This window comes from Neopsephotus bourkii, unplaced genomic scaffold (genome assembly GCF_033783945.1).
Source record: "Neopsephotus bourkii isolate Nb327-2 ecotype Australia unplaced genomic scaffold, CSIRO-AGI_Nbou_v1 NB_891, whole genome shotgun sequence".
Lineage (NCBI taxonomy): Eukaryota > Metazoa > Chordata > Aves > Psittaciformes > Psittacidae > Neopsephotus > Neopsephotus bourkii.
In genome coordinates, this window is record NW_026901385.1 from 69,744 (window position 1) to 81,419 (window position 11,676).

General features: G+C 47.9%; 1 protein-coding gene across 2 annotated transcripts in view; it reads right to left on the reverse strand.

Moving 5' to 3' along the window:
• Positions 1-8,867, reverse strand: part of CAPZB (capping actin protein of muscle Z-line subunit beta) — a 63,482-nt gene extending 54,615 nt beyond the window's left edge. For both annotated transcript variants that reach the window (XM_061357360.1, XM_061357359.1), the window contains exon 1: positions 8,711-8,867. In XM_061357360.1, coding sequence (XP_061213344.1) covers positions 8,711-8,713 — 3 coding nt within the window. In that variant the 5' untranslated portion in view covers positions 8,714-8,867. The remainder of the gene's footprint in view (positions 1-8,710) is intronic.
• Positions 8,868-11,676: the final 2,809 nt, after the last annotated feature.

Genomic DNA, 11,676 nt, shown 5'->3' on the forward strand with positions numbered 1-11,676 from the left:
TCCCAAATTATTGACTTATACTCTCATCCCCATCCACCCACTCCACTGCTTCATTCCTTCTCTGTAAACCTACCACTAATTGCCTACCTGGGTTCATTCAGCCTTTGCAATGAGCTCATACAGTGGGTCTGGGTTGGTTCTCAAGTCTGATGACCTGGTTTTCAGCCTCATTGTCATCTTGCCTTCATTCAGATATTAATGCCCAACTCAGACTCTTTATTTTTACAGGGACCAATTACGGGTTTTTTAATTGAAACCATAATTACTCTAAATACAACAGCTCTTGAGATTCAACACTGCCCTTTGTCAGATGAACATCTGCAGTGTATTTTCTGGGCTGCTGTTGTTTAATCCTCTTAATGCTCAATGGTCTTTCCAAAATGCTTTTATTCAGTGTGCTGCCCGTTTCACATTCGGATCAGCCTGGTCACAAGAGCAGCAGAAGAGGAATGGCTCGATAGAGATGAGACTTTCCTCTTTCTCTTGTAGCAACAGCTAAGTTTGGCAGGTTGATCCTGGCCTGATAGATCCAGGTTCTCCTTCCAGTCAACTGCAACCCACGTTATTTTATGTGAGAAGTTACTTCCATCAGAAACATCTGAGAAAATGCACAGTATTATGTGCATTATTACGCACAGCAGGCAGGCCTATACTCTATTACCAAGGTGACAACAAACACTGACATGCTTCCTGACAGCTGAACTACCACCACCATTCAACAGGTTCAGTGTAATGCTTTACACAGCCTGCCTAGGGAGCCCCTGGTGAGCTGCTGCCAAGCTGCCCAGTTTAACACAGCAACTCAGCACTTCCCAGTGTCCTCAAATGGATTAGCCAGGGTTGTAAATTCACAGGATAACTCTGGCAAGGAACGGGATGCCTGGCAAGGCAGAGAGGACAGAGGGGAGGTTATCTAATTAGCCCTCATCCCTGAGCCTTCTCCAGTTGCCTAGAAGGGCAGTAAAGTAGGTTAATATGCCTTGTGCTTGTGTCTAGCAAGACTCGCCTTGCTGACCACACCACAGAGCCTGCAGGACACTTCAGCTTCATCCAAAAGGATTCATGCTAAAGATTTCAAGTTTTAAACCAGGAAGCTAATGACTCTGCATACAGATAGAGCGTAGGAATATCCCACTTCCACCTACCAAGACATTCAAGCTCCCTGGAATCCCTTTCCTAGCCATAATTCCCAGACTTGCCTGTTCTTTCAGTCTGTTTATGGCTTTTCTCCAAGCTTCTGAAAACATTTGACCTAGCCTCAAGTCAAACCTGCAGACAATATGTGATCTAACACCACATGTAAGTTCTGCAAAACTTAATACATTTAAGTTGTAGAGGTAGTTTATGCAGGACAGTGTTTCATGTAATACCCAAATCCAGTTTCAATCCATGTCAGATTCCTAATTCAATTTAATACAAAGTTCATACTCCATTTGGGCAGTTTTCACCTTACCAAGCTCTGAAACAGCTCTGCCTCTACCAAGCACAGACTCATAAAATAGTTTGGGTTGAAGGGACCTTCAAAGCACATCCAGTTGCAAATCCCTACAGTGAGCAAGGACACCTTCAATTACATCAGATTGCCCAGAGCCACATCCAGCCTGGCCTGGAATGTCTCCAGGGATGAAGCATCCACCATCTCTCTGGGCAACCTGTGCCAGTGCTTCACCACCTTCAGTGTAAAGGATTTCTTCCTCACATCCAGCCTGAATCTCCCTCTTTCAGTTTAAACCCATTACTCCTCACCCTGTCACAACAGGCCCTGCTGAAAGTCTCTTCCTATCTTATGGGCCACTTTAAAGTGGCAACATGAAAGCTGTATTTGACCATCCAGTAGAGCACTGTCAACACTGAGCCAAGATCATGCCTGTTCTTACTGTTACATCCAAAACTCTCTGGGCTGACCCCTAAATTTGCCCAGCAACAGGACTCCATGGGTCAATGCAGCAAGTGCGTGCTGTGGTCAGCACAATGCAGCTGGTGTTTTACCTCATTCCTCCACTTCATGGCTCTCTCCTCTGATGAATTAACTCACCAAAGACCCATCTCTTGTTTCCTGAGTCCATCTCAAGTTGCAAGCAGAGGCACCTCTGCAAGCAGGAAGCTTTATTTAAATCCTGATATTTACCAAAGCAAAAATAACTGGTAATAGGCCAGCACTTCCCAACTCAGCACAGTCTAATGGGAAAGATAGAAAGTATCACCTGAAGAAATGCAAACCAAATTCCCTGAGAGAATAAAGAGTATTTTATTTATGGTGGCTTCAGGCAACCACTGAGCTTATGTCTTCAATGCAGTCTCAACCCTTTTTCCTTCTGCAGAAAATCCTCTGACTTAACTGCTGGTTTCAGTCTTGTTTTAGCTGATGCTGCTAAAATTGTTAGATCCTGGGTTCTGCTTTCACCCAGGCTGGGAACCTCCCACTTTGCAACAAGGACGTGATTGAAATTCCAAGTCGATGCACCAGGAAAGAACTCAGCTCCACTTTCTGTAACAGAAAGCCATGGAGGACATCCTCTTTGTACCAGTGAAGAGCAGCAGCAAGGACAGGCTCTGCAAACACTTGGTGTTGGCTTTAAAGTAAGAGTCGAGGCTCAAAAATGCACTGAGAAACACAGGCTGTGCTGATGAAATAGAAACTAGAAGGTTTCATTTGCATATAGTGGAATAAAGTGTCATTTATGAGAAGAGCAGCCAGGTAAGTCAAGCTGTAATTCTTTAGCCCAACTTGGAAGCTGTGGCACAAAGCAGGAGCTCAAAGCAAGCTGCACATTTCCCTTCTAATCCCCAGAAGAGGAAGGGAGGGCAAAAGAACACCACCAGATAATACAGGGAAATTAATCTTATTAGTTGATGCCAAGGCTCAGGCCACACTCTAGGAAACACAGCACAATGTATTATCTAATGCAACTACAGTAATTCCAAATAGAGCCCGTTTTGGGCACAAATAAGAAATAGATCCTGGTTTCGATTCCTCACTCACAACATCATTGTACTTAAAAACCCAGACGGGATTGTGACTGCATTTGGCTTTGCCCAGACACCACCTGCTCTGGAAAATTACTACATTTTAATTGGGAACCAAGCAAAGCACCTTCCTCAAGTACACACTGCCTTTTCTTCCCAGAATAAATCCTCTCAGCTCAGCCAGCACTCACCCTCATGCCCTGTGAAGGACCTTTCAGAAGGAAATGTCTCATCTACCACAAAGGCAAGAGTTCAAGCCTACAGAACCACAGAATGGTTTGGGTTGGAAAGGACCTTAAGATTGTCCAGTTCCAACCCCCTTGCCATGGGCAGGGACACCTTCCACTAGACCACATCACCCAAGACAGCCCATTGGGATGCACCTGCTTTAGGACAGACAACCATAGAAGTGAATTTTGGCCACTCCACCAGGTCCAGGTGACAGGAATCCTGTATTATCCAGCTCAAGTAAGCCACAACAGCTTAATGTTGTGCAACTGCACTGCAAGGCTCTGTTACATTTCTTAGCCAGGTATCCACACACAGCATGTGGTCAATCCCCACATTAACATGAACATCTCATTCATGGACTATCAAGTACTTAAGAAGGCATTACACAAAACATGAAGAAAACAATCACTTTATATTTCAGCTTAAAGCAGCCAAACTTCCATTACAGGGGCCTGATTTCTTGATCTTTATGTTCAAGGTAGAGAAGCTTTTTAGTTAACACAACCTACCAGCAAACAAACCTTGTGCTAAAGCCCAGCTCCAGACAGCAGGAAGCTTGGGAAGCTTGTTGTTCAGATGTAGTAACTGCTCCATCACACCACACAGGTTTCATGCAGACAACAGATTCAAATTTGAGGTCCCTTGGTTTTAAATGAGTTGGGGGGCGGGGGGGTTTACCCTTTTTTCCATAATAAACAAAGGATCAGGAAGAACTGAAGCACACATGTGCTTTGGACCTTGTGCATTAAGAAGAAAGCAAAGATTTCACAGAATCCCAGCCTGGTTTGGGTTGGAAGGGACCTTAAAACTCATGCAGCTCCAACCCCTGCCACAGGCAGGGACCCCTTCCACTGGAGCAGCTTGCTCCAAGCCCCTGTGTCCAACCTGGCCTTGAGCACTGCCAGGGATGGGGCAGCCACAGCTTCTCTGGGCACCCTGTGCCAGCGCCTCAGCACCCTCACAGGGAAGAGCTTCTGCCTAAGAGCTCAGCTCAGTCTCTCCTCGGGCAGGTTCAAGCCATTCCCCTTGGCCTGTCCCTATAGGCCCTTGTCCAAAGCCCTTTTAGTTTTGTTGGAGCTTTCTGAACTCTCCAGGACTATCAGCAGAAATCAATGGGAAAGTGGGAAATTAGAATGCACAGTGGCAGAATAAAAATATGAATAAACCCAGATGATTAATGTAATTTTCAGTATCTTATACTTGTGTAATCATGTCCTTTTCTTAAAATAAGTCCTTAAACATCACACTGGAATAAAGTGGGGTAGGGAAACGGGGCTTAGCATGGAGCTAAACTCCATGCTCATGCTGCCTAATACAGGTACCTACCAGAACTTCACACATCTCAATACTGCTCTCTTCAACACGCACTGAAAGATGTTCAGTTTAATTTCAACTTGAGGTGGCACTACTATAACATGCACCAGCTCAAGAGGGAGAAAACACTTCTCTACAAGTTTACTTCGCAGTGTAAGGAGCCATTTGGACTTGACCAAACATCCCACCAAATGGCAGGCAAAAGAACAAGCATCAGCATTCCCCAACCAAGTCTTCAGAAGTACCCATAAACCCAAAGTCAAACCAGTGGAGTATCCAGTGCTGCAGGACCATGCACAACCTCTGAGTGTCTTTCACTTACAGAAGCCAACAGAGGGTAAGCAGAGCTGACAGCCATACAAGTAGAAACTGAATAGAGCAGTAACGAGTCTTTCCCTAAACAGAGTAATTCCTCTACTCAACTACAGTAACAAGGACTAAACATAGTCATCCAAGAGACTTGAACTGAACTTTCATTTTGCTTTACTCCCAAATGTCAATTAGTAAGATATCAGCCTATATATTTACCATATGAGGAAATCCTGTTTGAACAACTCCAGCTTGCAAATGTTTTCCCTTTGCTAATAAACCGCAAGATTAAGCATCACTCCAATGGCAGTATTCCCTATCCCAGTGATATCCTCTAACTTGATTACTTTGGGAGTTTGCCTTTTAAGATAACATTCAGTTAAGCTCATGTACTTGCCTTGCCTAATAAAACATGGACTCTACAAAACAGCTTAAGTCAGTACTTCTCAGAAGGCACGAGGTGCAAAGCCCTTGCTGTGGGCATTGAAACCCTCCCCTGGGCTCTCCCTCTATATAGCTGGGTTTCCAAAGCCACACAATCAGTTTGTGAGAGAGAAGCAGAAACAGCTCTGCCTTTAGTTGTCCAGTTTGCCAAATCATTTAATACAGTTTTGGTAGGAGATGCACAAACCCAAGTGATTTATCAAGCAGCAACATGCTTGCCCAAGACAAACAGCCCCTACCCTGAACATACTAGCTGCTCCAAACAGCACGTGAGGTTGATGTACTGAGTTATCAGTGGCAGAGCACAACTCCCTGGCTGGGCTTCAGTGCTCTAACTGGATGATGTGCAGCCAGCACTACACCAGACATCTGAGTTTATGGAAGATTAAATGATAAATCTTTGCTAAAATTATCCACCTTTTCTGAAGAGTTGCACAGCAGAGATCCTCACTAACGTGCTCAGGCCAGTTTACATAACCTGGAAAGGAAGATTTTTCTTTCTACAAAGAGTAACTCAATTCCATCCATTTATAACCCACAATTTCATCAATCTCAGTAGGTCCACTCTCTCAAGTCCTGCTTTGCCCTGCACAGTGCAATCATCTTATTTTTAGCACAAAACACAGCATCCATGCAGGCAGCTTTCAAGCTCCATATGTTGCCCTGCCCCATTTTACCAAGCACCTGCTTGAAATGCAGATGCACTTCAGCTCACCAGCAGCAACTCAGATGTGAGGTAAAGGTTCCCATCACTCTGCTCTACACAGATATTGGTAACGCCACAGTCCCAAAGAGGTGTCTGAAATACTCTGGACCATGTCAGATGCTCTAAGCTTTGGGGAGCTTGCTGTAGCCTTCACTGAAAGGGCCATTTCAGCATTCCAGTGCTCCATTCTGGCTTCATAACCACTGAAATGAAGGATCCTGGAAATACCCTGAAGTGTGGCTTTGCACTTAAACTGAATGCTGCAGTTGCACTACCTGCAGAACCTTAAGATAATTTTACGAGTCAGTAAAGCTTTAAAAGGTCTCTTTTAAAAGCAGACAAGTCAGTGATTCATCTTTCACATCCCTACTGCACCCAGATAAGCCATGCTTAAGGTGGCACATTCTTTGAATGACTCTTCAGGTGCTCACAAAGCCACCACAACACATAAGTAGCAGAGAGCTGCTGCAGGTTCATCCCTGAAGTCCACTCAACATCAGAAACCAGCACAGAGTGCTGCAAGTTCAGGTCAGACTTCTGGTCTCTGTGACTGAACAAGAAAAAATCAGAAGACAGCATAAGCTTGTAACACTCAGGAAGCTTATAATGGACTTGTGTACTACCTCCTCCAAAACAGTCATGGAATGGTTTGTACTGGAAGAGAGCTTAAAGCTCATCCAGTTCCAACCTTCCACTGGAGCAGCTTGCTCCAAGCCCCTGCGTCCAGCCTGGCCTTGAACACTGCCAGGGATGGGGCAGCCACAGCTTCTCTGGGCACCCTGGGCCAGCGCCTCAGCACCCTCACAGGGAAGAGCTTCTGCCTTATCTCCAACCTGAACTTCCCCTGTTTCAGTCTGACCCCATCACCCCTTGTCCTAACGCTACAGTCCCTAATGAAGAGTCCCTCTCTGGCATCCAGATGCTGGTATAGTTACACTTAAACCCTGACTGGATTCTTCATTTCGCATGCTTTCACATCACCTTAAAAGATATATCACCACTGTTATTTTCCATCAAGCCTACTGTTTTCCATCAGTTCTTCCCATGTGAGGATTCTGCCCATAGCACAGGTTAGGATAGTCTGTTGGAATCCTGACTTCAGATTCTACAGTCAGGTCTCGCCCATACAGATTTCAGTATCTTAAAATAAGAGACACAGCTGAAATAAGATGCTCCATCCTGCTGCAACCCACACTGAAAAGTCAGGTAAAGCATCTCATTTATTCAAACAAGAACACAGGAACAGAACCTTGATCTTAACCATTCTTCACTTTTCACCAGAAACTAAAGCTCAAAACCAGCAGTTCAGGGAGGGGATCCTGCCCCTCTGCTGCGCTCTGGGGAGACCCCTCAGCAGCCCTGATCCAGCTCTGGGGCAGCAGCACAAGAGGGACCTGGAGCTGCTGGAGCAAGATCAGAGGAGGCCATGGAGATGCTGCAAGGGCTGGAGCAGCTCTGCTCTGGAGCCAGGCTGAGAGAGCTGGGCTGGGGCAGCCTGGAGAAGAGAAGGTTCCTGAAGGGGAGACCTCAGAGCACCTCCAAGTGCCTAAAGGGGCTGATGAGATTTAAGGTCCCTTCTAACCCAAACCAGTCTGTGATACAATGATTATTCTGTCTAATGCAGGTAGCAGGATTGTCACAATGTTCAGTTCTGATAGAGAAAACACATGGTATTGCTTCTGAAATTCATATGGCTGAAGGTAAGAAATAAAAGATTACACTTCCTTGCTCAACCACCCTTCATATTGCTACCATAGCAAGCACTGGGTTGTTTTTTCTAAAAACCTAAACAGCATCCTGAAATCACAATGCTGGAAACCTGAATGACAAACTCCCAAACACTGTGAAGTATTTTGGTGATTCCAGTGGTTACATCCTCAAGGGTTACAGTGCCTCAGGCAGGCTCTGCACACATTCACCCAGGCAAAGCCTGGGCCTGTTAGTTCCTGGTCTCACTCCTGTGTTTGCTCAGAGCTGGTGCAATCTGCCCCCTTTACACATGCTGCCAAAATGAAACGGGAAGGTTTTGTGACCTGGGCTAATCCATTCAGCAAACACACAGCAAGATGGAGATTATTTTACATGACTGAAGGAACTACATGTTCAGTAAAAAAAAACGAAAGTTCTCATTCATATGAAGAGCATCACCCACCACTGCAGCATCACTGGCTCCAACTGCCTTGGCTTTCTTGCATTCTGCAGATGCCAAGATCTCAGTACACCTTAACCAACAAGTGCAGCTGCCAGGGGAAACACCAGACCACGGGTGATGGTTTGGGGTTGATGACCGGCGGCAGGAATAGACAGGGCCCCTACCGCTCGTAATTCGCTCACAACCACATCAAGCGGCAATATTCACCGTCCAAAGCGGAAAAGTTCCCTCTGTAAACACCACCCCAGCCAGCAGGCCCGCAAACCGGGAAGCAACCGGCCAGCGGAGCAGCCGAACGGGCTCGGTCGCCTCGCGGCCCCGCTGCCCGACTCCCCGGGCCCCGCGGAGCCCTGGACCGGGCCGAGCGCCCCGAGCTCCAGGCCAGGCCACCCCTCCCTTTCCGCTAGCAGCACCGGCTCTGGCACTCCCTCACCGCCGCCCCGGGGACCCCGGGCGAGGCCCACTCGCTCCGGGAGACGACCGTGGGGGTGGGGGGGCAGCGAAGGGAGCGGCACCGGGGAGATGGGAGGGGGCGGACCGGCGGGAGGAAGGGCGGCGCGGGGAGGGGCCGACCCCCTCGCTCTTACCATGGCGGCTCGGCGGGGCTGCGCTGGGCGGTAGCAACGGCGGCGCCTCCCGGTCCCGTCCGGTCTCCCTCCGAGGCAGGCCGCGGCCCTTCCACTTCCGCCGTTGCCTAGGAGTGAACATCCGGGTCATCACCACGCCACCCCGCCCCTCCGCTACCGCCCCGCCAATCAGCGCGCGGCTCGCCGGCCATCGCCAAGTATGGAGCGCGGCGCGCGAACGGGGCGGAGAGGGAAGAACCATTCCGCTCCCTCCGGGGGGAGCAGCGCCGGGGGCGCCACCAACGCCAGCGCGGAGGGGACCGCCGGAAGGAGAGCGACCAATCAGAGGTGAGGGGTGTGGCTTGAGGGAGGTCGCGCCGGCAGCTGGGTCCTGCTGCCCGCCGGGCGGCCCCTCCGTCCGGGAAGCGGCAGCCGAAGGAGGGCCGGTGCGAGGCGGGTAAGCAGCACGAAAAACGGCAGCCTGCGTGGTGGAACGGCCTGGCAACTCCAGCTTGAACCCAGCAGCCTCGGGCTGCGGGAGTTACGTGGGAAAGCAGAACCTCCCGGGAGTTTAACGTGGGGACCGGCCTGGAGCCAAGCAGACGCTGTGGTACTTTGATGATCAGCCCCCACTCGCATCCCCAAATACACGGTGGGAATCAGCAAACCTGGGGTACAGCCAATAAAAGTCCTGCTGCTCTCAAGCTGTCCCAGAAAGAAACCATGTCCCCCCCCAAATGCATTAATGCACATGGCAGTGATCTCTATTCTGGAATCTACACCTGTACTTTTCCATAGGGAGCTGTGAATTCGGGAGCCGCAGTGTACCCAGTTACCCCAACTCACAGCATGGCATTGCTTTCCTCCCAGCTCTTTTAATCCCATTTCCCACAGTTCTGGTGCGAGGACCACAAGAACCATCCATGCAGCAGAGCTCTCAGGCTCCTGTGCTGCAGATCTCGCCCTTGTGAGCTCAAATCCCTCTGGTTTCCTCACTTTGCCATCAAAACTGGAAATGCTGACCAGGGGAGTTGTAAACCACTGTGATTCTGCTGTGGCTGTGACACCACAGAATGTCCTTCCTGCATAACAACAATCTCAGGAAACATAGGAGCTGTATTACTTCAAGGAAAAAGAAATGCTCATAAAACCCCATCAATAACCCCCTACCAGATGAACATTATGATGGGAAGTGACTGCCACCTCTAGTAGAGCAGTCACACAACCTTGGAAAGTATTTCCCAAGGAGGGCTGGAACAGCTCTACTCTGGAGCCAGGCTGAGAGAGAAGGCTCCTTAAGGGGAGACCTTAGAGCAGCTTCCAATGCCTAAAGGAGATACAGGAAACCTGGAGAGAGGCTTTGGGCAAGGGCCTGTAGGGACAGGCCAAGGGGAATGGCTTGAACCTGCCCGAGGGGAGACTGAGCTGAGCTCTTAGGCAGAAGCTCTTCCCTGTGAGGGTGCTGAGGCGCTGGCACAGCGTGCCCAGAGAAGCTGTGGCTGCCCCATCCCTGGCAGTGCTCAAGGCCAGGTTGGACACAGGGGCTTGGAGCAAGCTGCTCCAGTGGAAGGGGTCCCTGCCTGTGGCAGGGGTTGGAACTGGAGGAGCTTTAAATTCCCTTTCAACCCATACCTGAAAGCCCATTTGTAAGTTGCAGCAATATACCAAGAGTCTCCTGTTTTGCCATCCCTCAGATCCTCCAGTCCTTACATTCCCTCAGAGGTCAATACCAGCATGAAAAATAATCCTGGTCCTTACAGAGGGAAAAATATTAATTCATTTTACAGGGATCCATGCATCTGATGTGTGTCCTCCTTGGGGCAGGCTCTGGGAGGACAGAATTGATAAATTTGAAAACATATGTTCTAAACTTCATTATTTGCAACACAAAACTCATGCAACATATCCAGCAACTACTTTTAGTAGCTTTTATCATTAGGAACAGAACTGTTTTGTAGCTGCTGGTTGAAGCAGCAGAGCAATAACAGAATTACACAGCCGAACAGATTTTAAGCAATTTGAGATCCAAATGAATGTTGAGGCCAAGAGAATGTTTTTCTTAGTGGTAGAAATACAAGCATCCCAGATTCTGTTTTCCTGCTAATAGGTATAAAGAAGAATAAACAGCTGCATTTTGTTTTCCCAAAAAAAATATTTGCATTAAGAAGATCTTGCAGATTCCTTTTGAAATGGCTGTAACATCTTTCCAAATGAGGAGCAGCTGCTTGCTCTGCTTGTTTATAGCAGGACATGCTTCAGGGGAAGCTTTTCTGTTTATTAGGATGTAGGACCAGACTCTCCCTGGGAGAGCTGCAGTTTGCAGCCTGGGGTGGATCTCAGGAGGCAGAATGCTCCACGTATCTAACTACAGTTGTAGTTTCTAACTACAGGTTGTTGTCATTTGGGAAGGGGTTGACGCCAAATACAGCAAATTCAGGGACTGGTGATCAATCTGTGTGGGGTGAGGTGGTGTTACCTGTGCTGCAGGTATTTCCCACATTTCCCAGCTTGGAATCATCCACCTGGACAGACAAGGATGTGTTCAAAAGGCTTTCCCTCAGGACTGTGCATCTTTAAATCCAGGGTCTATAAACAAAAGAAGCAAACAATGATGTCAGTTGACAGCTTAATGGCCACATGGCATCAGATTCACATACAATGAATAACAAGGCTTTTGATGTTGCAATCAGCAACTCTCAGTGACATGTGCTTTCCCTGTCCAGTTGATTATATTCAAGGAAGCCAAAGGATAAATAGTTATTAGCATTACAAAGTGCTTTTCACCAGGACTTTGTGAGGCATTTGTGGTCCAGCATGATGTGGGTTTTACTTTATCCTCCTGCAGGCATGGCAAAACGGTCTTGATTTTGTTTATTCCGGTATTTAGCCAGGACCAAGAGTGCCTGTGAGAACATGCTTAGAAACAAGGTCCTAGAGGAAACCTTCCAGCTTCACTGACTACTTATTTTCCTATTAAAAAGACATCC